We start from the raw sequence: 25,912 nt of genomic DNA, 5'->3' as shown, positions 1-25,912 counted from the left end.
GTTCCATCAGTAAAGTAATGCTTTTTTAACGTGGAAACATGTATATCTTTATTATTTAAGCACATTTTTGTGTAACGGGATGGCACTTTGTACCGGGAAGAACGCGGAAGTGATGCCATAGAAGTGACGTCACTTCCTGCGACGTCACAAATCCGGATCAATCGAAACAAAAAAAAGATTCGGATCATCCAAACTGCCGCATCTCGGTTCGAATTTTAAAAATGTTTTTATTATTAATCCGAGAATTTAGAATGCGTCCCTCGTCTGAAGCATTAACCGTGAGTCTTCTGCTACCATTCCTCGAGTCAGAGTGCCGCCATCTCCCCTCCCCGGCGTGACAACAGACGGGGGCCCGGGCCCAGCCATTCAAATCGGCGAGCCCACGCTGGTGCTGGTGAACGCCAAGGAAGCCGGGCGTGGCAAGGTGACGTGCCGCGTGCTCACGCCCGAGCAGCTCGAGCTGGACGTGGACGTGGTGGAGAACGCCGCCGACGGCACCTTCAGCATCGTGTTCACGGCCACCCAGCCCGGGCCGTACGTCATCGCCGTGCGCTTCGGGGGCCAGCTCATCCCCAACTGCCCCTTCCACGTGCTGGTGAGAACCCCCCCCCGCTCGCCCGGCGAACCCGGCCCCCCACCCCCCAGACGTTGTGGGCGCGAGTCGCGCACCTCACCTCTCTGTGACGGAACCTGTGACGGCACGGGGCTCAGGAACGTGGTCGTAACGACAGCAGCAACTGCAACAAATTGTAAGAAATACTGAAAAGCGCACACGGAAGCACGGAGAGATGCGAACTTGCAATCCCACTGAGAGGCAGATAGGCTAATGATGTAATTGACACTGTTAAGAACATTAAGTGGTGGTCCCTTGGTTAGAATATTAACCCTTTATACCACCTTCATAAGCTCTTGTTAGGGAATGAAGCCACTCCAGACGGACCAACCCTGCCTGCACATACGCTGTGTCCTCTATTGTGACCGTTAAAATGGGTAGCGAGTAAAAAAGAAAGACAGTGGGCTTGGGCAGGACTCACCGCTCGTCGGGGTAATATCCGATGGTCAAGAATGATGACGGGGTTACAGCTCTGTAATTGCAATAGTCACGCCACTGCTGGAGGAAGAGGCCTCTGCGAGAGGGAGCTCTGGAGAGAGCTCCTTGAGAAAGCATCTTGCCCACTCTTCCACGCTGGCGAGACTCATCTTGGGAGAGGTGGGAGTGACCACACTTTACCCCACCACATATGACCTGCCCATTGACTAATTGTAATTACCTGTGATAATAACAATTACGTTAGAATGATCTGCCAGCTACCATTGCGCTGCGCTGCGTTGACAAACTGCCAAATTAGAAAATTCGCCTGCAAATTACTCTGTTGGGACTATACATAGCAATCTTCGCTCTCCTGATGGCAGACTCATGCCTCAGGTCACTTGCAAATTAACCTATCCTGGTCTCCTGAGCTTCTCACTTGGTGAAACAAAATGAACTTAAAAACTAATTCTAAACTAAACTATAAAACTAGAAACTTTTATTTCACCAGGTAAGGCCCACTGAGCTACATAGCTCTTTTTCAGAAGCGATCTGGCCACAATTGATAGCCCAACGAAGTGGCTTATCACGTGGACATGTATAGCAGCCAAATACTCTGAACGCGTGTTGATTCCAAATGCTACTGTGTTGCCGAGTGTTCGTTGCAACCACCTACCCCGCCACACGCACGGTTGGCTATGTGCGGTGCGAAAGGAGTTCGACGTACATACATACAGTGCAGCCTTCGGCCCTGCCCTGTTTTGATGCAGGCGATGAGTGAGGACATCTCGACGGAGTCGCTGAGGCCATTCCACCTGGTTGTCCCCTTCTCTCTGCGCAAGGGACACATTACGGGCAAGTACCCGCTGCAGCCTCGGCCTCCGCTTTGCATCCTACGTGGCTCGGAGTGCCGCAAAACACCACACGGTGGCATTTCGAACGCGTGTCTGTCTGCCTCGTGCGAGCAGGGTTAATTTGCTTCAAAATAGAATGAAGCTCCAGAACGTCGGTATCTCTGGACGTCATCGGGGTAGGACAAGAGCCCTTACCCACACACTGGTCGAAACAATGATATACTCGTGACTCGTGATGAAGATGGCATCGTCGCCGCATTTTTTTACGTAAATAAGTTAATTGGACGTGCGCACATTTTTACCATTGCACGTGTGCAAATACACCTGTCACGTGTCACACATCTCGGTTGTTTTTATAATGGGGAGAAATTAGGAGTGGTCTAAATGTTGAAGCGGTGAGAAAATTATTAAAATAATTGCTGCTTTTTTTTTATCCCAATTATATTTAAATGTTGCTCAAAGTGTCGTGTCATCACGCAAATATGTTTTATAGTTTAAAAGTCTTTTAGAGTGATGCAAACTCATTCTTCGTAGTGGGCTGATATAATAAGTACCACTTCATGGTACCTCAACATTGCTTACCCTATTGGGCTTGAAACTGTGGAAGTGCGACCACTGTCTCTGGGCTATGCTTGTTTGAGCATAGAGTCACTTTATTTTGGGGTTTTTTTTACGTCCAGTAACTCCTCACTGATTCTCAGGACTCTTTTTCAGGAGGGTCCTGCATTGGGAGGTTTGGCCATTTCTCAGTTAACCCTTTCCCGTTTCGAGTCGCCTGCAAGTTGCAGGTTGGGTCTCATTCACCGCTGCATCTTGGAACTCGCAAGCGGTTCGGCATTAATTTTATTTAGAGAGACATAGCACCGTTGTTTTTAAAGGCATTGTACTCACCGCAGAGAACTGTAGCGACACGACTGCACTCTATGATTTCTGCCACCTAACTGTGCTACATGCTCTCCCTCATCGCCTTGTCGGAGCCTCAGTACATCTTCCGACCTGAGGATATACCGAAAAACTGACTAGGTACATGTACGTCATCAGTTTTACGTCATCAGAATGGGAAAGGTTTAAGCAGCATTTTTGTCTGTGGAAGGAAACTGCAGTACCTGGAGAAAACCCACACATGGATTACACGCATGTTTCACACATGTGGGTTCATGAACATCTCTGCTCTACTGCCATTTCCTGTCCGCCGTGCAGCCCAGCACGTGTGGGAGATTCACAGAGCCCGCGTGGCTTCACCAAAACACGTCATGCCCTGCTGGCGGCTCACAGTGGCGCGGGTGTTTTGGCAGGCGAGGTGCACATGCCGTCCGGCAAGAAGGCCAGCCCCAGGATCATCGACAACAGAGACGGAACCATGAGCGTCAGCTTTGCCCCGATCGAGAAGGGGCTGCACGAGATGGACATTAAATACAATGGGCACCACATCCCAGGTGAGTGAGAATGTATGTATGGGAAGTGGTAGTTTAATGGTTCGCGCGCCGCGCTGCGCTACAAATCCGGTGACCCGAGTTCGATTCCCGCTCGCGACCAACACCAGTGACGATTATTTGAACTGGTCCTGGGCCTCCCCTAGGTCGATTCACCCGTTGCGATGTGTAAACATTGCCACTAGGGAGATAAAGGTGGCAGGGTGTGGTGTTGGCCACCTCACCCCCTCGTGTGCCGTGCCAGCCATCATAGGTGCTCACTAACACCACTTGCCCCAAACAGTTTTTGCAGGCTATGCGGGGGATCTTTGTATTTGTATGTTGAACTTCTTTCACACCCTACATATCCAACTGTGCTGATCGGAGGTGCGGGGGAAGGACAACAAACTAAACACAAAAAAACAGTTCTAAAGAAATGAGCTTTCAATCTGGATGATTTAAAAGTGCACAACTTGGCTTCCTCACATCGGAAGGAAGAGCATTCCCAATGGCTGCAGAAGTCTGAAAGCGCGATGCAGTGACCACCTTTGTTCGATGGTTAACCAAAAGCCACCGCTGTGAGGATGACCGGAGTTTGCGTGATGGTGGTTTATGCTCCTTGATGAGGACATCTGGATGTGTCATGCAGGGATTCCAAAACGATCAACCGCGTCACGCGTTTACACATTCACCGGTCTTCTGCGTTCGAACACACATTTAGTCGTTACTTGCTGCACATGCCTGATATTTAGTAAACATGTTCTCCATGGCAGTGCAAGCTCTACTTCAAATTAAGATAGAGGGCTTGCATTTGTGTATATGTACGTTTGATTCCAAGAACACAGGATGAGATGTTACTATCATTTGTGCAAGCACTTCCAAGAGTTCATGAACAGTGAGCCTGGTGAAATTTGGGGAGCGCATCGTCAGTAGTGTACCTTTGGATCCTAGGGTGTTTCGGCCTTTCACACTATACACCCTCCCCAAAGGCGGCCAGCGACAGGGTGATCAATCAACAAAGTTCCCCCATGTAGCCGATAACATACTGTTTGGGCAAGTGCGGTTATCGAGCACCTTGGAAGGCCTCCATGGAGCACTTTTTCTCCCTGGTGCTGATTTTTAGACAGCGTACCAGTCGCTCGTTTAAGGCAGATTCGACCGAGGAGAGGCCCAGGACCAGTTAAGAAATTCACGAGTGATGTTTCTCCGTGAGTGAGCATTGTGTCGTCGGGTTCGTCTCGCAGTGCACTAACCTTTACATGACCTCTTATGTGAGGTATAGATTAGTGATTCACATGTAGATAGATGTGTTCATTAGTCTTCAGACATGTGCCGTATGTAATTGATTTGTATTTGAACAGAGATTGGTCAGTGCATAAATGTGCCTGGTGGGTCCCGAGGACTGGAGTTTTGCAAATTCTGGTATCAAGAATCTGTGTGCGGTGAATGGCTGTCCCGGGGTATGTGTGTCTGTGCATGAGCGTGAGCAGCTTTGGCACGGTAGTTCGTCAGCTAAGCTGCCAACCTGGCGGCATGAGTTCAATTCTCGGCCATGGCCAACACCCATGGAAGTCGTATCCGAACCCTTCCTGGGGTTTTCGTAGGTCGACTCCATCTTAAATTAGTACTTTGTGGAGTGTTTGAACATCAGAACCGTTGAAACAAAGGCAGCCAGGAGTGGTACTGGCGACGCCGAACCCTTGGGTGCCGTCATGATCTTCACAGATCCTGGCTAACAGCACTTGCCCCAACAGGGTTGATGGCTGTACGGGGGATCTTCATCTTTGTCGTTTACACGCCGCACATACAGGCAGCCCCCTGCAGTTCTACGTGGATGAGATGAACGGGCCGAGTGTGACCGCGTATGGGCCCGGCCTGAGCCACGGAATAGTCGGCAAGCACGCGGCCTTCACCATCGACACCAAGGATGCAGGCGAAGGTACCCACTCCATCACGAGCTTCATCATGATCATCATCATCATCATCAGCAGCAGCAGCACCGACGTAGACATCAACACCGTCATCGTTGTCATTGCCTACTGCATTGTAATCGCGCTCATCGCCATCCTCATCATCATCAGCACCTTCGTCGTCGTTATCATCTTTGTCAACGCCACTGTCATCAGCACTGTCACTGTTGTCATTATCGTCATGATCAAGAGCAACACTGTCATCATTAGGATTGTATTCATCATCGTGATCTGCAGCATCATCATCATCATCGTTATTATCATTCATTATTTAAGGAATCGGCTCTGCACAAAGGATTAATTTGAGCGTCTCATCTAGGTCGCCATATCGATTAAGGAAATATTTGTTTATGCACATCTAAATATAAAAGATTAACGAATGATGAATGGCCCAACATTTGGGGATCCAATCTAACTCGTGTGACAATAACAGTTTGAATTTTATGGTAGAAAGTCATAGCCTATGACCATATCAGCAAGAATATGCCCGATAAATTCTGGTCAAAGTCACCACTGTGCATACAGAAGGTGTTGAGGCTGCTGCTGACTTACGTTGCCAGCAAAGGGTGGTGTAGAAAACATCCTTCATTGTACTGTACTATATTCCAGCATCTATGCTCCCTGCCTTCACCATCCCACACTGATCAGAGTGGTGAAATATGGTCAAATAATTACCATGATCTGCGCGGCATGGGGAGGGCCTGATCCATAAGTGGATTGACAAATTGGCTGTGCATGCAAATTAAGTTGATAAATCCGCAGCCAATGACATTATGTAGATAAGCTTGTCATTGCATACATAAATACCCTTTGTCATCCAGAAGTGCCTTGACGAAAACGGCGGTACACGTCCACACACACACACAAAGATCCAAAGATCCCCCGTATAGCCTTAACAGACTGTTGGGGCAAGTGCTGTTAGCGAGCACCTATGAAGGCCGGAATGGTACACGAGGGGGTGGGTGGCCAGCACCACGCCCGGCCGCCTTTGTCTCCCCAGTGGCGATGTTTACACATCGCACTAGGTACTCATTTTAGGCTGAGTCGACCTAGGGGAGGCCCGGGACCGGTTCAGATAATCGTCACTGGTGTTGGCCGTGAGCGGGAATCGAACTCGGGTCGCCGGGTTCATTGCGCAGCACGCTAACCGCTGCACTATCGCTCCCCACACACACATGCACACACACGCGGTGTGACAGACAGGGGAACGTGCCTGTGGTTTTCACGGTTGATACTATTCCTCGCGTTGTGGTGGCGTCAGGCGGGCTGTCGCTGGCAGTGGAGGGCCCCTCCAAGGCTGAGATCTCGTGCCAGGACAACAAGGATGGCACCTGCTCCGTGTCCTACCTGCCCACCGCCCCCGGGGACTACAGCATCGCCGTCAAGTTCGCTGGGCAACACATCCCCGGAAGCCCGTACATGGCTCGCATAACCGGTACACGCAAAGACAAAGTTTTACCCCGTGTAGCCTTAACAGACCGTAGGAGCAAGTGCTGTTAGCGAGCACCTATGAAAGCCGGCACGGCGCACGAGTGGCGATGTTTGCACAATGCGCCAGGTACTCATTTGAGGCTGAGTTGACCTTAGGGGAGGCCTAGGACCGGTTCATATAATCGTTACTGATGTTGGCCGTGAGCAGGGTCTGTAGCGCAGCGGGGTTTGTAGTGTAGCGCGCTGAACCGCTTCACTACCGCTCCCCACCGGTAAACGCACATGTGGAGACAAAGAACCACGGCGTAGCCTACACGGACGATGACGACAATGGGCAAGTACTGTTAGCGAGCGCTTACGGAGGCCGGCGCGGCGCACGATGGCGCGGCGCAACCAGCACCGCCAGTGTCACTCAGGGGCCCGGTCTTGCGTACCAAGCCACCGGGTCCCCCCCCCCCCGATGGTGGAACCGAGGCCCTCTCGTTCCGTTGCAGGGGAGGACAGCCTGCGCGCGTCGCTGCTGAGCCGCGGCTCCACGCACGACGTGTCGCTGCGCATCCCCGACGGCACGGACCCCGCGCTGCTCACGGCCAACATCGCCGCGCCGTCGGGGCGCCAGGACGCGTGCCTCCTCAAGAGGCTCGACGACGGGCAGATCGGTACGAAGGGGCCGGCGCCCGATGGTCGTTAACCCCGCCGGCAACGGCGGCGGCATTTGCCACCGCCGCTGCTGATGCCGCCGCCATCTCAGACGCTGCCGCTGGCATCATCGGAGACATCTCTACCGCTACTTTCTCATTTCTTTAGAGCTGCTTTTTGTGTTTAGTTTGTTGTCCTTCCCCCGCGCCTATGATTAGCACGATTGGCTATGTACGGTGCGAAAGAAGGTCGACGTACGTACGCACTTCTTCCGTGCGGCTGTTATCTCCGCCACTTACTGCTGACTGGGAATTGTGCTCTGGGTTCATAGAGCAGTATTCCCACCACTGCACGAACTGCTCCCCACATAGACACAAAATCACATATGAAGTACTCACAAACAGAGACAAAGACAGACAACTCTACAGCCTTAACGGAAGGTTGAGGAAAGTGCTGTTAACGAGCACCTGTTTATGCCGTCACAGCACAGAAGGGGGTGGGTGACCAGCACGATGCCTGGCTGTCTTTGTCTCGCCAATGCGCGAGGTATTTGAGTTAATGAGGGGACAGCCAGGGCCAGTTCAGATATTCGCCACTGATGTTGGCCATGAGCAGGAATTGAACTCAGGTCACCGGGTTCGTTGCCCAGTGCGTTAATCACTACTCCCCACATTCCCGCACCTTCAGTTCATACGGTTGGTTACGTATGGCGCGAAAGAAGTTCAACATACATACACAAAGACAAATATCCCCTGTATAGCCTTTAACAGGCTGTTTGTCAGCGGTTTTCCACGCGTAAACACGTGTAAAACCGCTGTTCCCCCTTGCCGCTCCGTGTGCCCGCAGGGATCTCGTTCAGCCCCAAGGAGGTGGGCGAGCACCTGGTGAGCGTCCGCGAGGGCGGCCGCCACGTCCCCAGCAGTCCGTTCCGCGTAGCAGTCGGCGCCTCCGAGGTGGGGGACGCGCGGCGTGTGCGCGCCAGCGGCCTCGGCCTGGAGGAGGCTCGCACGTGCGAGGCGGCCGAGTTCATCGTGGACACGCGATACGCCGGTGAGAGGCGCCGCCCGCCGCCACCGCGTCGCTTGGTGTGCAGGAGGTCGTGGGTTCAATCCTGATCCTGACGCCTGCTGGATATTTGGAGTTCGCACGTTTTCCCCGTGGTCGAGTGTGGATTTTTCGCCGGGTCCTCCGCTTTTTCCCTCCGCGTTTAGTCACGTGCGTTCGGGTTAGTTGGCTGCTATGAATTTCCACGTGATAAGTCACTTCAGCTTCGTTGAGCTGAAATTTGTGGCCAGCTCGCTTGTGAAAAAAAGCTTTATTGCTCAGTGGGCCTTACCTGGTAAAATCAAAAGTTGAGTTATTGTTGAATAGTTTACATTGCTCACTACGGAATTAATTATTCATCATCATCATCATCATAATAATGATTTCACGGTATCCGCTCGCTCTCGAAAGAGGGAACGACTTGGAGGCGCGTGGAGGAACCACAGTCTGTCAAAGGCTATACGACGGGTGCGGGGTGTCTGTGTGCGGGAGGGCAGGATTCGGCAGCATGTGTGTGTCCATGGAGGGGCCCAGCCGTGTGGAGCTGCACTGCGAGGACCTGGAGGACGGGCGCTGCCGCGTGTGGTACTGCCCCCCCGAGCCCGGCACTTACCACCTCGCTATCAAGTTTGCCGAGGAGCAGATACCCGGTACGCGGCCGCGTTCGTGCACCGGCGGTTCCCAGCGAAACAACATAGGCAGACGCACGTGCAAAGAGAGGCACTTTGTGTGTGTCTCTCTCTGCGTGTGTGTCTGCTGTTTCCGTGTCTGTGTTTCACCATTCATTCTTACCTGATGATGGTTGCTTGTGTTGCAACCGAAACGTCGTATTCTATTATTATTTTATTTTATTTTCTACGTGACTTTACCGAAAGAACCAAAGAGTATATATATACATATTTTGTGTGTTTATTGTGTTTTCTTATACAACACAATGACTGTGCTGGGTTTCCCATGAAATGTTTTGCTTAATTAAGTGCCATTATTTGAATGAAATGTTGGTAATATTGAAAGGACAAATAAATTGTATATACCCTTTAAAATCATATTCCGCTCGTGATCATGAAAAATGTACGTGCGTCCTTTTTGTTTCATCAAGTAAATGCATTTTGGATGCGGTGAGTGCGTTTTAAGTTGGAACGAGCTACAAGTGATGGATTCCATCCAATTAGACGGCTCTAATTAGAACACTAGCGTAAAACCGACGCATAAATCACATTAAACGATGGGATTAGTGGCCCTTACAGAGAAACGATTCTGTTTGGAAAACCCTCATCAACTTATGCAAATACATTTCGACTCAAAGAGGCTGAGTAATTTATCGTACATCCTAATGGATAACCAGCGATTGCAATACATTTCGAAAAGCATCTGAAGACGATTACTCCATCTAAAGAAGCTGTTACGTGACCGGGTGGGCCGCACAGCTGTTTTATTCATTTTCCCAAATGATAATCCACTGCCATTTCCGCAATGACACTCGTGGCCGTTGTTGTTGACTCGCGTGTTCACGTGTGGTGCTGTGTGTGCATGTGTGCGTGTGTATATATGGATTGGTAGCATGGAGTTAAGCGCACGGCGCTTACAAACCCAGGCTCCAGTGGAGAATATCTTATCCAGTCCTAGGCCTCCCTGCAGTCAATTCAGCCTTTGTATGAGTGCTTGGTACAGTGTGTAAACATCATCACTTAGGAGACAAATGTGGCCGGACGTGGTGCTGGCCACCCGCCCCCTCTTGTGCCATGCCGGCCTTCACAGGAGCTCGCTAACTGCAATTCCCCCAACAGACTGTGTAGGCTACGTGTCAGATCTTTGTCTTTGTGTGTGTGCTGATGTGTGGGGAGCGGTAGTGTAGTGGTTAGCGCGCTGCGCTATGAACCTGGCCACCCGGGTTCGATTCCCGCTCACGGCTAACACCAGTGACGATTATCTGAACCGGTCCTGGGCCTCCCCTAGGTCGACTCAGCCTTAAATGAGTACCTGGTGCCGTGTGTAAACATCGCCACTGGGGAGACAAAGGCGGTCGGGCGTGGTGCTGGCCACCCACCCCCTCGTGTACCGTTCCGGCCTTCATAGGTGCTTGCTAACAGCACTTGCCCCTACAGTCTGTTAAGGCTATACGGGGGATCTTTGTCTTTATCTTTGTGTGTGCATCCGCGTGCAGGCAGTCCATTCACCGTGCTGGTGAGTGGACCCGGGCGACAGAAGGAGGAGGTCTCCCTGTTGCAGGCAGCTGTCCCCGTGGCTCTCGTGGGCAGCACGTGCAGCCTGCCCCTGGCCATACCAGGTGAGGCTGCCCCCCTGTGCTCATGAATAATTCATAGTCAACGTTTTTGGGGTTAGATCGCGTTATTGATAAATGTGTCGTAACCCTCCACCACCCGACACGGCCAATCAGCAAAAAAGTGTCACGTTGACAAAAGACAAATAGTTCACTGCTTTAGCCCACCGGTGTGTTGAAGAGTGAATCCACAACATTTACAATTTTTGAGTACGATGCTGGATGCAATTACCAGCAAAACGTCGTCCTGCATACTAGGCGAGGTAGTTAACATCTCGCCACTGTGACTTTGGTCTGAGGATATTCCAGATTTGTAAAGGTATTTCTTCGTTTATATGTGAATAAAATAATCCGTTTTGTATATTGAGAATAATGTACTATATTTTATATTATCCCCAATTATTATTAAAGTTTGCATTCGGCATCATGCCATGAGATGACTTCGTGTTACCACTTCCGTAGTCACTCCAATAGGGTCCTGATCCCACACCGCAAAGCTCTTCACGAGGCAAGCGAAACAAAATATTTAGCCCTGACAACTAGAACAAGCGTGTCTTTTGTTTCCGGCTGGCATTCATTGTATTTGATCATTGTTAAAGTGCCTATTGAGATAAAGAAAGGGCGTACAATTGAGCTAGAGAGAGTTCCATCGCAGTTGAATAATCGCTGCGATACTTTTCCACACGATAAGCCACTTTGTTGACCTGCCATTTGTGGCCAGGTCGCTTCTCAAAAGGAAGTTAACACCTCAGTTGCCTTTGCTCGGTAAGATACAAAAATATATTTTTAAAGTGATATTTTACGTATCCTATACTTTGCACTCCCATCGTGTTTTGTATTCCGTTTGTTGTTGTAACGTTTTAACCCGCCCATACTGGGAATCTGTGAAAAAGAGATGTGTAGCTCATTGAATTCCTGCAGTATAATTGAATATTCTCACTGATTGCGCGCACCACATGCTCAAACGTTTAGCATCGGGCAAAGACTTTTCTCTCGAGGGTGAAGCTGTCTTTGTCCCCCCCTCCCCGCGTCTTTTGCAGGGAATTCATTAGTGTCAGATATAGCCATAGGCTGCAGGAATCACTGTCTGGGGTCTGGAACATAGTCTCGCTGGCCAAACGAGCTGTAGATGTCCATCATAATGCTTGAGTGGAGAACACAAGGGTGGTGGCAAGCTCATGTTCGTGATGGTATGGTGATGACGGCTGAAGCATTCCTACGCCCATTCTGTAATTCTGAATAAAATGACAGAGATTTGTTTTTGACCGGGCACCGTTTAACCCTTGGCATCTCAGAGCACTTCATTTGCGCTCGGCGACTTACGTAACAACATCATCTCAATCATTTGAAAGGGCACCTCCAGTGGCAGCTGCCCTTGTGCCACACAGGGGCAACTGCAAAACACAGAGGCAGCTGCCCCTGCGTGGCACAAGGAGCGGGAATTATTCTGTCAGTAGGGGGGGTGGGGCAGTTAGGAGGGGGGTGCGCGGGTGGGAGCGATGCTTGCCATGCATTTCCCAAAGGGGCCGTCCATAAATGACGTCACGCGATTTTGGACGATTTTTTACACCCCCCCCCCCTCGTCACACGGTGTCACAAAAAGTCAGACCCCCCTCTCAAATATGACGTCACAAAGCTCTGCCCCCCCCCCCTCAAAAAAAAATAAAACATGCTTCAAATCTGCAGTCACGAAAGCTTCAAATCTAGAATGCTTCAAATCGCTTTAAACTATTGTCATTGTAGTGCGTATTTTATGTGCCGCTGCACTCTGATGTTGTAGGAAAAAACATCAAAAAGTCTATTTAATTAAGTAAAACGTGTTGTCTATATTCATTTCAAGTTGCGCATTTTGATGTGACGTCACATTCCTCAAACCCCCCCGCCCCCTCGTCAACACATCGTAACAAATGTCTGACCCCGCCCCCTCCCCACCCCCAGGTGCCTGACGTCATTTATGGACGGCCCCAAACTCGCTAAAATATTTACGTCGATTTCCATCCGCAGACGCGGAGCGAGCTGGTCTGGGAGCGGAGGTGCGCGGCCCGTCGGGGCACATCCACCCCGCCGAGCTGGTGGACGCGGGCCCCAGCGTGTGCTGCGCCCGCTTCGAGGCGCGCGAACTGGGCGCCCACGCCGTGAGCGTGCGCCACGGCGGTGGCGGCGGGGGCCACGTGCCGGGCAGCCCCTTCCCCTTCACCGTGGGGCCGCTGGGCGAGGGCGGGGCCCACCGCGTGCGCGCCGCCGGGCCCGGCCTGGAGCACGCGCTCGCCGGGGAGCCCGGTACGCGGGGCCCAACGGCGCGCGGCGCGCCGTGGGTTGTTGCGATAGAGCCGTCGCTGCGGTTTTGTTGCGGGGTCATGAGGGAGGCGGCAGACGTACGCCTCCGTTGGCGATGTATGGTGTGAAAGTTCAACATACAGAGGTCTATTTCGATTTAAAGCTTTCGTGACTGCAGGGATTCATCTTCTTGGATCTTTCGGTAAAGTCACGTAAAGTCACGTAGAATCCATTCTACGTGACTTTACCGAAAGAACCAAGAAGATACAGAGGTCTATTTATACATGTTTTTGAGCCGTAATGCTCCACTGCAATATTTAATGGGTTTGTATCCGATATTGTGTGTTTTTGTAGGTATGTGTTGAACTTCTTTCGTACCATACGTAGCCAACCGTGCTAACCGGAGGTGCCATTTTGCATTGACATGGCCCCATTGTTTAGACAGAGTGCTTTTGCCAAAAACATCTGGTAGCCCATTTGTATTTTTTTAGATGTCTGACTGCTGATGAGACTCATAAAGTCAAAATAAATCCAGTTTGTCTGCCTAAACACAGAGCACTTTGCAATAAAGGGGTGACAGACAACATTATTATAAATGGAAACAGAATCCGTGATTTTATAATTATAGGAGCGGCAACACAGCATGCGCGTTCGAGAGTGGCAGCACGCAGAGAACTACACACTGCACTGTTTACAGTAGAACCTCTCTTAACGACCACCCCTATTAACGACTAATCGCTTAACAACGGGCCTCCATAGGGCCCAAAGTGTTCACTTACCGACCATTCCCCTGTTAACGACGGGCTTACGGCAAGCACTCGACCGCCAATTTTGGCCAATCGGTGAGCTCCAAATTGCTCTGACCTAGGCCTTGGTCAATCAGCGACGTCCATTCACGAGTGTCGGGGCATTGTTTACGTTCAGTGTCTGCTGCGCTGTGAAGTGGAAACATCCACTCGCTTAACAACAAAATCACTTAACGACCGGTTTCGTGGAACGAATTACCGTCGTTAAGCGGGGTTCTACGGCATACAAATGGGACAGCACACGGCTCTGACAGCAGCTTTTTGTCCCACCCATCCTCCCTCTTCGTGCACCCAGCGGAGTTCGGGCTGTGGGCACGGGAGGCTGGGGCTGGAGCCATCATGGTGGCCGTTGAGGGCCCGGGCAAGGCGACCATCTCCAGCTGCCCCACGGGCGACGGTGCCTACATTCTCTCCTACCTCGTGCAGGAGCCCGGTGAGGAATGACCCCAAACCCTAGGGGAGTGGTGCTCAACCGGGGGGGGGGGGGGTACCCGAACCCCTGGGGTAGTAAGTGGCAATGTCCCAGGGAGCACTCATAAAATTAAATCATACGTGAGAGTCACTGGTGGATAATCGTGTGTGAATCTGTCAATATCAAATAACTATGATAAAATGTAGAACAATATAAAAGACCTTTCTAAACGCATGGGTGGGGAGGAGGCGGGGTTAATAATTTTCACCGCACGCTGTGTCAGTCAGTACACTGGAACGTGTGACGCTGACGCGATGCATTCCGTATGCACGACGTCGGCAGCGCGGCCCGGGTTGTGCGGTGGAAAATGTGATTCCCCCCCCCGCCCCACCAAACCACATGGCCAACGGCGTGGACCAGGCGTTTGCAGAGTGGCTGCAGGAAAGCCACGCGGGTTGTACGCACGTCAAACTTTTCGCACCTCACGTAGCCAACTGCGCCAATCGGAGTTTGCGCGGTGGCCCGTGACCGTCCGTTCGCTGCGCCCCCGCGCAGGAGACTACGAGGTGTCGGTGCGCTTCGAGGACGAGCACATCCCCGGCAGCCCCTTCCTCCTCACCGTGGACGGCGTCTGCGAGGAGTCGCGCCGCGTCACCGTCTCGGGCCTCCTGGTACAACCGGCAGTTGGCCCATTCATTCATTAATTCATTCATTCCGTCAAGCGGTCATTCGTTACTCACTCATTCTACATTTGAGCTATTTCAGTATTGTTTTCCCGTTTGTCTATTCATTCATCCATCTATCGATTCGAACATTCGTCCATATATGTAGCGTTCTGACCCGCCCCGACTGGACATCTGTGAAAAAGAGCTTTATTGCTCATCGGATTTCTCCAGTATAAATAAATATTCTGATTCTCATTCATATTTACCTATGCATCCATTCGTATATATTAGTAAATTCATTAATTCCTCCATTTGTCTAAACTATGAATGCGTATTTTTTCCAAGTATTAATTTATTATATTGTTCATGCATTTATATGTCTATTATAGAATCTTTCACGTCAAACAATTTTGTAAAATGATGGTCACCGTATATATTTTTTTATAAACAGCACTTTAAAACATCTTAAATACATATGTATCTGTGTAATCTGTAATAGTATCTGTCCATCTCATCTGACATTCACCTTTCTAAAATTATCCATATACAGTAGAAACAATAACGCAAACATCTACATATCTATCAACACAACCTGCCTTCTATCAAATACATATCTAATCAATGGATGTACTTATTTGCTGCTTTATGTTTGTATATACCACACATGTTGCACACTCGAGATGAAGGAACGTGGGCAGGTGCTCCAAATCGAGGGCAAGCACATTTATTTATTGTGGTTCATATGAATCTTGGGAAGAACAGCACCGTCACTCTGTAGAATGCAACAGCGCGTGTTACACGCAGCAAATCTTCCGAGACGCCATTAACCATGTGGCTGGTTCACACGTGCGGTTATTCATTAACCCTGCCAGCCACCTACAGGCCCGACTCAGACATTACATGCTGCTGTACACACATGCCTTGATGCATTGCACAGCACATCAGGACTTTCACAGAACCACACTTTACTCCCTTGCTGTACAAGGACACACTTAAAAGAGTGATCCATTCCTAATGTGCCACACACAGTAGTTGGAACTTTAAATCATTTATAAAACTTAGCAACTCTTGTCATCCAATAGGAGTCAGGGTGGAAGGTCAACCACCCAGCATCCTTTGCGGTTCACCTGAACGGGGCAAAAGGTCGCATAGAAGCCAAGGTTCACACGCCTTCAGGGTCGGTGGAAAACTGCTTCGTGTCCGAGATCGACAAAGGTCAGAATTGTGGCCGTGCCATCGCGGTTTGTCACGCTGTGCAATCGACGCCGGTTTAACCCCATTTCAGACCTGGGCATCATGTTCATGCATTCACGTTGTGAGAGAAGCTCAACGCATTCATCTTCTTGGTTCTTTCGGTAAAGTCACGTAGAAGGGAAGTAATAAAATAATAAAACGTGAGAATTATATTATTTTATTACGTTTTATTATTTTATTACTTCCCTTCTACGTGACTTTACCGAAAGAACCAAGAAGATGAATCCCTGCAGTGACGAAAGCTTTAAATCGAAACTCAACGCATTCCACAATAGCACTGCTTTACAAGGATAGATGTATAATTGGGTCATGGTTCTTTCTTCGTGCGATGGGCCCTTCCACATGTGCCATGCTGAAGGACCTGAAATGTTGCCCTTTATATATCTTTCCTTTTAAAACACTGATATTCACGAATGTGTTGAGTTTGTTTTTCTTACGTATGCTTTTGCACGTCTGCCAACGCAGCACCACAAAATTATTTGTTTAATGCTGTCGAAGAGTATGGAGTGGTAATGCACGTCTGCCAACCATTGAGGTTGCCCAAACACTCCCTATGTGCGGTAGAGATTGTGAGTAACATAAACACAACGAACATTGCAGTCCATCATTCCTTAGCCTTTTTCTTTGGTTCCAAGCAAGCATGAACAAACCGCATCGTGTTTGTGGAGGGCTCTTGCCAAAAACATAACGTAACCCCAGTAGGATCTGTTTAACAGGCTGCAATACGCTGATGAACCTGAGAGCGTTGAACCTGAGTTTGTCTGCTTGAACACATTCCTTCTTGGAAATAGTTGTGCAGGCCTGTAGGCCAGTGGACTAAATCTTTATTCATCATTTCCAGCCACGATTCAATCAACCTATCAATCGTCAACCAATCGTTCATCATCTCTCTCGGCAGAGAGTCGGGAAATTACAGATAATTACATTACATGTAATTTAAATATACGATTTCACCACATTTATAAATTGTACCTATGACACACATCTGAGTAAATGGTGATTTTATTTCAACGACGTGAGAGACGGTTAACTGCTAATTTGTATCTCATTACATTTCCTCCAGTCAGTAAATCGTACTCTGGATGCCCTGGGGGTTCATTTAAAGGCAACACCACCCGGTCAGGCTGCTGCAGCAGAGCGCAGGTGGAAAATGAACCCTGGCTGTGCCGCCCACCTCGCTCTCCCCCCCCCCCCCGCCCCTCGTTGCTCTGCGCCAGACAAACTCGCGGTGCGGTTCGTGCCGCGCGAGAACGGCGTGCACGCCGTGAGCGTCACGTGCGACGGCGCCTCGGTGCCCGGCAGCCCCTTCAGGGTGCGCGTCGGGGAGCCGGGCCACGCCGCCGATGCAGCGCTCGTTTCCGCGTTCGGGCCGGGCCTCGAGAGGGGCACGACCGGTACGTACACGCGCAACGTGCACACGCAGCACTCGTACGGACGTATGTGCACGTACAGCAGCAGACTTTTTGTCAGTCCGCTGCTGGATGAGGGCCTCCTCACGCTGTGTGGGTCGTCAGGGTTGTTTGTATGAAAAAGAGATGTTATGCTCGTTGGATTCCTCCAGTATAAATAAATATCAAGCTTTTGTATTTGACGTCAGTGGCACCTCGACATCACGGCTTGGATTCTGCGAGTGGAAAAAAAAACCTTGCCGCCTGCCTCTTGAGCCGTGGTAGGCTGGGCTCGGTACAAGCTCAGTCACACGGTGGAAAAGAGGCAGAGGGACACCCGGACGTGTCACCGTACGGACCTCCTCTCTCACGTGTCCGTAACCCCCCATCCCCGCCACGCGCCCAGGCTCCCCGGCAGAGTTTGTGGTGGACACAAGCGGCGCTGGGCCCGGCTCGCTCGCCGTGGCCATCGACGGGCCCTCCAAGGTGCGGGTGGACTGCAGTGAGGGGCCCGAAGGCTACCACTTCTGCTACCTGCCCACAGCGCCCGGCCTCTACCTCGTCTCCATCTGCTACGGCGGCCCTCACCACATCGCCGGCAGCCCCTACCGCGCCCGCGTCACAGGTCGCGCACGAGCAGCGGGTCGCTCGGGACCCACGTGCCATGTTCTTGCGAGGTCGGAGGTCGTGGCATTGCGGCGGAGTGTAGAACAGCAATGGATGTTGCTGCGCTGCCCACAAGGCATACTGCACCTGGCCCATGTGCATGGTGGTCACCCACATCCAAGCACCGCCCAGGCTCAATACCTGCTTAGCTTCCATGATGTGATGAGATTGGGTGCATTTCGGGTAATTTTGGTCAAAAGTGAGATTGTATATCACATTGCTAAAGCAATCCCGTCATGTTTTAATTTAAATAACGGCCTATCTTGCACTCTACCGTATTCAGCATCACATTGTGGGAAGTCAGTCGAGGCTGTCCTATGGAGCGACTCCCCCCAGCCATAAGAATGTGGAATTCTGGCTTTGGGCCACCAATTGGAGTAATAACTGCCCCGTGTTAATTTTGAGCAGGAAGTGGGTGTGTTCATGAGTCCATGTCTGCCATCTGCTGGTAACCTTGGAGAATCGTCATGTCAAGTGTAGGGATTATGGCAAAACGTGCGGATGGGCACGGATGTACGAGAAAGTGGAAACGTCCAATCTGCAGAACGTGGCGCTGAGTTGGCTGTGCCTCTGTGCCTGGGGCACAGGCTTACACTCCGCTGCATTGGAGATGAGAAATGGTGAATCTCACAGAGAGTTGTTGAGCTCTGAAAGCTGCTCCACTTGTAGGTGGTCTCTAGATGGCAGTCCAGCAAGTGGGTTCGTGGACGTTTCTATGTGTACCTTTCAGCGTGATCCTCTCATATTCTTGGGGTTTCTCCGGGCACTCCCGTTTTTTTGTTGACGCACGCAAAACATCAACTTGCAGAACCCTCTTGAAAACATAGTCTTGAGGCTCATCTAGGCGTTCCTGGATGAAATAATTAAATAATAAGCACCACCTTACCTTTGAGCCAGTGTTGCTACCTCTGAGGTACAAAAACATAAAATCCCTTGGGACAAAAATTACATCTGAATACCGGAAGATGGGATAACTTTCACAACCAATATCATCCATAATAGAGGTTTTTTGGGTTAGATCGCGTGAATATATAAATGTGTCGTTAAAACCCGCCACTACCCGACACAGCCAACTAGTAAGGGTTGTCACGTAAACAGAACGTGGCCAATTCGTCACTAGTACAGCACGCCGGTGTGTTGGAGAGCCAAGCCACAACATTTACAAGGAACAAAACAGGTGGACTTCTCTACAAATCTGGCTGTCGCCTGATGAAGCTAGTTGCAATTGCTGGCGAAGCGTCGTACTCAGATTGTAAATGTTGTGGCTTGGCTCTCCAAAACACCGGTGTGCTGTACTAGTGACGAATTGGGAGGTTCTGTTTACGTGACAACCCTTTTTAGGTGGCTGTGTCGGGTGGTGGCGGATTTAACAACACATTTATATATTTACGCGTTCTAACCCAAAAAGCATGTATTATTAAGGGGATAACTACTTTACATGCAAATGCATTGTCTTGAGTGCTGTGTTATTACACAACGGACAAAAACCGGGGGCTTTAATCTCCCGGAGACTCACAGATTTCCCGGTACAGCTACCTCAACAAGAGGACGATCCCGGGAAAACCAGGAGTGGTGACAACTCTACTTTTGTTTTTACCAATATAAGCCTCGTTTGGGACCACGTGATACTGGCATGACACCACCATCTGCCTGCCCCCCCCCTAACCCCCTCCCTGTCCCGTGTGGCTCACAGGACCCCGACTGTCCGGGGGTCACAACCTGCACGAGACGTCCTCATTCTTGGTGGAGGCCGGCGAGCCACGGCGGGCTGTGAACGGCCTGGGCAGCGAGCCTCTGCCTCTGAAAATGGCGTCCGACTCGAGCAAAGTGGAGTCTCACGGCCCGGGCCTCAGCACCGCGCTCGTCGGCAAACAGAACGCCTTCACTGTGGACTGCGGCAGGGCGGGTGAGTGCTCTTAACGTGCACGCCAAAAAAGAGTTTGACCAGGGGCGGTTTCTTCATTAGGGCGATTGGGTGACGCACCACCAATGTGTGAAAGGGACTTTCTCAATCACATTAACAATCTCATTCAACCACAGAGCTATGCTAGCCGTTACTGTGCCTCTGGATATAGTCCAATCAGCGTCATGTCACGTTCTGTGGAGTACCGCCTCTTTTTGGGCGATTTCACTCCGGCTGAGAATCGCCCCGTGTGGTCCCATAGACTTACATTCAAAGATGTTTTTTTTCGAAGGGCGGGCGCTGCAATGCATTCTCTATGGCTTCCGGGAGGGCTCGCACTAACGTGCTTACGTCATCATACGTAAGCACGTTTCAGTCAACAAAATTATTTGTCGCCACCTAGTGGAATCTTTAATAAAAGAAACTGAGTGGATTGTAATAATAGTGAGTATAGAAACAAACAACATGTATTGTAAGAGTCACTTTATTTTTCATTAATATTAAAGAAGTGAAGTTGCCTTTACATGCTTAAGCTGTTAATTTATCCATTGCATGGGTGGACCTTATCCTTATCAATCATCCAGACATTTGCCCCCCCTGAGAGATTTTGCAGGAGCCGCCACTGAGTTTGACTCAGTCGTCCATCGAAAGTCAATGTAAAAGAATGCCACGCTCGGCGAAGTCAACCGGCGGTTGTCTTGTGGAGTGGTTGGCCGCGACCATGGGAATGTGGAATTTCCACCACTGGCTCAGAGATGAGCACCACTCCAGGTTCATCCTAATGGAGAACTGCTGACATTCTTTGTGTGGTTATTGGATTTGTTTCATGAAGTGGGGAAAAAAATGTCGTCCGGTAGATGCTCGAGTCAGCAGAGCACCCACATCGTGTCAGCGAATATCGCCGCGTGATGGCTTCACGCAACTGCTCACTTCTGGGGTCACTGCAGTAATGCTTTCCGAGACACGGGTAGACAGAGTCCCTTCATGCTGAGATAAGAGTTGGTCATGGCATGTTAGTTAGGGTTCTGAAACATTGTTAAAAATGTAGATGCATAGATGGGCCAGGTCAAATTAAGTAAACGAAATCATCCAATAAACTATTAAATTTTGATGTTTTAAGTGTCCAAATAATAATAATAATGCAATTTATAACGCGTGCAAATTTGCGGATGTAACGGCCGCAACTCGGAGGCGCAGAGCCAATATCAGAGTCACTCGAAAGCATGATTGTAGAAGTGAGTTTTTAAGTGTCTCTTGAAGGAGACGATGGAGGTGATGATACGAATGTGCAGAGGGATAGCGTTCCAGACTGTGAGGGCAGCCACCGAGAAGCGGCGCATAGACGTGACCGTCCTGGATCTTGGTATCGAGAGGAGGTCGTGAGTTGCACTGCGAAGGCATCTGCCGTGTGCTGTGCTGCAAGTCGTCAATAGTGAAGAGAGGTACCGGGGGCAGGCAGATGTGAAGGCGCGGTGGCAGAGGCAGGCGACCTTGTATGTGATCCTGCTGGTAATGGAGAGCCAGTGGAGGGCACGGAGAGAGGCGAGTGAGTCGAGACGGGGATGAGTGCGGCCAATGATGACGCGTGCCAGGTTGTTTTGAAGTCTTTGAAGTTTTTTTAGGTTGCCAAAGGAGGACCGGACTAGGACGGAGTTGCAATAGTTGAGGCGAGACCCAACTATGCAACATGCCAATGTGTCGGCAGTTTCAGTGGAGATGAGAGGATGTAGGTGCCTGAGAGCCTTCAGGTGAAAGTTACATGAACTGATGATATGATTGGTTTGGCGGTCGAAGGATAAAGTTGTGCGACTGTGGTTATCCAGAACGGACCGACTCAACAAATGACGATGCAATGCCTCGATCCACTAAACATACGGAGGCATCACGGCGATACACTCCGCTGCTCCTGACGCGTTTATCTGGCTTGACCACCTGGATGTGAAATTGTAGTCGTTGCTCTGCATCTACATCAGCCATACGCAAGAAGAAGGTGCAACGCTACTGACGGCAATATCCTCCAAATTATCTGCCCCCCACCCCACCCCCCAACAGGAAGCAACGTGCTGCTGGTGGGCGTCCTGGGCCCCAGCGTGCCCTGCGAGGAGGTGCACGTGAAGCACGCGGGCGGCCGCCGATTCGCCGTCACCTACGCCGTCAAGGAGCGCGGGAGCTACCTGCTCATCGTCAAGTGGGGCGATGAGCACGTGCCCGGGAGCCCCTTCCGCGTCACCGTGCCCTGAGCGGTTTCGTCCCCCTGCGCCGCCGTCGTTGCTGACGGCGGCGGCGGCATGGAGAGCGATGGGAATTTGCGTGCGGCGATAGAGGTTACAGGTCAGAGGTCGGAGAAGAGGTGGCGGTCGTAGTGATCATGCCGCCCCAGTCGAGACACCCCGAGCGAATCATCTTGTCTTTGTGCGGTCATCAAGTGACGGTAAAGAGACAGCGATCTTTTTCTCCACTGTGGGGTGCTATTGAGCTGATCCACCGGCTAACGCAACATTATTTCCATGGATAAAACAATAATATGAAAATATCCATTATTAATCCTTTCTTCAGAATTTTCCATCATAGGCACTTGCTCATTTGCCTGGCCACGAATTCTGGCCCTGATCAAAGGTCAAGGAAAGGTTGAAGGTAGAAAGGCCTTACAAGTAAACCGTTCTGAATTTATAATTAATAATTGTTAAGTGGCTAACACCGCCTTTGTTGCGGAGCTATTTACCTTGCGGGTGAAGACACATTGCTGTTCTTTACATTGTAGCCAACTAATAAATGGGTGTGAACTGCCAACAGACGTTGAGTCTGAAGCGGTGAATTTATATATAATAAAAAAATATTTTCTTTCGCGAGTCCGCGCCAATGCTCAGCGTTGTTTGCCTGTGCACTAGGTAGCCAGGTATACTTTTATTATGCAAAGAACAATGCTTCTGCTGTTTGCAAAGTGGACCCAGCTGGGCTGCTACTAACAGTTCACGCCACCAGGATGGACAGCTTAGCACGTGGCACGCATTTCGTTCATGACTACGTCGCGGCAGTGTTTGTGAAAATGACAACCGTATTGCACTTCAGGCCAATGCATCTCTTCCAGATTTAGCATCTGAATCTCACGAGGTAACAGGCTACAGTGAAGTATTTTTAGCCTCCACATCACTGTGGGGTTTTCATCAATGCGTGCAGCCTATTCTCCAATCTAAGCAATGTTACGTTACTTTGTGTTGTCATGAACATGCTGTTTTTGTTAGGTATTCTTGTTCAATGGAGACGATGCTACATTAGTTGGGTCTTAAGCTTTTGCATTTTTTTCGTTTAATTTACGCCGTTCGTCAGATAGGCTTAGGCAGCTTAAGAATGGACTGTGATTGAAGCTTAATGTTAACTCTTAATGCCAACAAAGGAGTTGACAACTGGGTTATAATGCAATTCTGCAGCTTTTCGCGAGTGTAAAAGTAATATTATATAGACTTTAGATTAAAATATAAATCATTCTCTTTTCCATAATTTTATCGGATGTTCAACCTCGCTGTGTTAGTGCCTACCTTGCCTAGCCTCGACTATGTATTATATTTTAGCATTTACCTATTTTGTAAAGTAGAATCGAGTTATGTTAGCCCGACGTGTGTGTGCCTTGGAGTATCGTCATGACTTACAAACAAAATGAATACAACTGGAATTCCTTGCTTTAGCCATTCCTTGATTTTTTTTTACATTAACGGCAGTCGCAGAATACTGCAGTTTAGCCAAATGTATTCAGTTCACGTAAAGAGCAGTCCTGTAGTTTTTTCGAAGTGACCAATAAACTGAGAACAATAATTTCACGCTTCCGCTGTGTGGGAAGAACTGTCACAGGTGATGTGCGGCGCTGGTGGTTGGACGATGCTCTTGTAAACATTTACGAGTGTAATTTACAAGAATTAAGAGCTAAAGGGGAACGTGGTCTTCAGCTTTGAATTAATGCCGAGCCTGCCTGCAACGATCACATCCATATTTTCACCTCGCCAATTCTACTATCTGCAGATCAGCCAATCGGCAACAACATGCCGGGACTACCAGGATATTCTCCCGCTAACACCGAGGCTGGCTGATAAGGAAGAAACATGTCACAATTAATGAAACCCAAGCATAACTGGTTAATGCAAAGTATTTGGTTATTTCGGTAAAGTCACGTAGGTAGAAAAATAATAGATCACGACGTTTCGATCGCAACACAAGCAATCGTCATCAGGTCGGACAACCACAGCAAGAAAAAACTGCTGAAGTAGGCGAGAGATCTGCCGTGGCACGAGGTTGTATAGTGTAGTGTATAGTGTAGTGTGTAGTGTAGTGTATAGTGTAGTGTATAGTAGTGTAGTGTATAATAGTGTATTGTATAGTGTAGTGTATAGTGTAGTGTATAGTGTAGTGTATAGCGTTGTGTATAGTGTAGTGTATAGTGTATAGTAGTGTATAGTGTAGTGTATAGTGTAGTGTATAGTGTAGTGTATAGTGTAGTGTATAGTGTAGTGTATAGTGTAGTGTATAGTAGTGTATAGTGTAGTGTATAGTGTAGTGTATAGTAGTGTATAGTGTAGTGTATAGTAGTGTATAGTGTAGTGTATAGTAGTGTATAGTGTAGTGTATAGTGTAGTGTATAGTGTAGTGTATAGTAGTGTATAGTGTAGTGTATAGTGTAGTGTATAGTGTAGTGTATATAGTAGTGTATAGTGTAGTGTAGTGTATAGTATAGTGTATATAGTAGTGTATAGTGTAGTGTATAGTGTAGTGTATAGTGTAGTGTATAGTGTAGTGTATAGTGTAGTGTATAGTATAGTGTAGTGTATAGTAGTGTATAGTGTAGTGTATAGTGTGGTGTATAGTGTAGTGTATAGTGTAGTGTATAGTGTAGTGTATATAGTAGTGTATATAGTAGTGTATAGTGTAGTGTATAGTAGGCCTCGTCAGTAGGGGGGGGGGAGGCGGGGCAGAAAGTGGACCCCGCAGTAGCACCCGAGTCACTGGAGTAAAGTGGGCTACTACCACCGCAGCAGCACTGATCATTGTTTTAACGCAGTGGGCTCACACGAAATTGACCTTTCCAAGACGAAGGTACTCTGCAAACCCACCGGCTATTATCAGAGACTTGTTCCTGAAGCATAAACACAGACACAACTTCAACCGAGAAGATGGGTACAAACTGAGCAATCATTGGAAGGACGTTATTAACCAGGTAAAGTCTTAACTGACTGTGATGTCTCCATCCTACCTGCCTATGTCAGCTGTTATTTCCGACTCTCTGTGTGTCTTTCTCTCTCTCTCAGTGCATCTCTCTCCGATCTCTACTCCAGTGACCCGGGTGCTGCTGCGGCAGAGGTCGCAAACGGGTTTTGATTCCTTACCCGTACCCGGCCTCACCAGGGTCGCAAACGGGTACCCATACCCGGCCGTACCCGTACCCTACCCGTACCCGGCCGGGTACGGGTAGGGTACGGGTATCGGGTACCTGATTGCGACCTCTGGGATGAAGCCATGTTGCAGGCGCGGGTGGGTTGATTCTAGGAACTTGAATTGTGAGAACAGACAAGACGTTGGGAAATGAGTGACAAACGGTTACTCACCAGTGACTCACGGTCTACCCGTACCTGTACCCGGCCGCACCAGGGTCGCAAACGGGTACCCGTACCCGGCCGGGTACGGGTAGCCGGGTATCGGGTAGGGTACGGGTATCGGGTACCCGGTTGCGACCTCTGTGCTGAGGGGGCCACTTTCTGCCCCGTCTCCTCCCCCCCCCTCTCCCCCCTCCTCTCTCTCCCCCCCTTCTGCCGAGGCCTATATAACCTCGTGCCACGGCAGGTCTCTCGCCTACTTCAGCAGTTTTTCTTGCTGTGGTTGTCCCACCTGATGACG

General features: G+C 49.7%; 1 protein-coding gene across 2 annotated transcripts in view; it reads left to right on the top strand.

Annotated features, from left to right (window-relative positions):
* The window catches only part of LOC144934746 (filamin-C-like), a 181,065-nt gene extending 157,232 nt beyond the window's left edge, over window positions 1-23,833 (top strand). For both annotated transcript variants that reach the window (XM_078860852.1, XM_078860853.1), the window contains 17 exons: window positions 345-595; window positions 1,801-1,885; window positions 3,180-3,320; window positions 5,107-5,235; window positions 6,528-6,701; window positions 7,192-7,356; window positions 8,183-8,386; window positions 8,878-9,030; window positions 10,545-10,667; window positions 12,666-12,941; window positions 14,040-14,177; window positions 14,712-14,827; window positions 15,904-16,036; window positions 17,293-17,469; window positions 17,870-18,088; window positions 19,823-20,035; window positions 22,085-23,833. In XM_078860852.1, the coding sequence (XP_078716978.1) occupies window positions 345-595; window positions 1,801-1,885; window positions 3,180-3,320; window positions 5,107-5,235; window positions 6,528-6,701; window positions 7,192-7,356; window positions 8,183-8,386; window positions 8,878-9,030; window positions 10,545-10,667; window positions 12,666-12,941; window positions 14,040-14,177; window positions 14,712-14,827; window positions 15,904-16,036; window positions 17,293-17,469; window positions 17,870-18,088; window positions 19,823-20,035; window positions 22,085-22,272 (2,885 nt within the window). In that variant the 3' untranslated portion in view covers window positions 22,273-23,833. The remainder of the gene's footprint in view (window positions 1-344; window positions 596-1,800; window positions 1,886-3,179; window positions 3,321-5,106; window positions 5,236-6,527; window positions 6,702-7,191; window positions 7,357-8,182; window positions 8,387-8,877; window positions 9,031-10,544; window positions 10,668-12,665; window positions 12,942-14,039; window positions 14,178-14,711; window positions 14,828-15,903; window positions 16,037-17,292; window positions 17,470-17,869; window positions 18,089-19,822; window positions 20,036-22,084) is intronic.
* The last annotated feature ends 2,079 nt before the right edge of the window (window positions 23,834-25,912 follow it).

This window comes from Lampetra fluviatilis, chromosome 11 (genome assembly GCF_964198595.1).
Source record: "Lampetra fluviatilis chromosome 11, kcLamFluv1.1, whole genome shotgun sequence".
Lineage (NCBI taxonomy): Eukaryota > Metazoa > Chordata > Hyperoartia > Petromyzontiformes > Petromyzontidae > Lampetra > Lampetra fluviatilis.
Note: the sequence above shows the minus strand (reverse complement) of the source record. Positions and strands in the feature narration are given on the sequence as shown.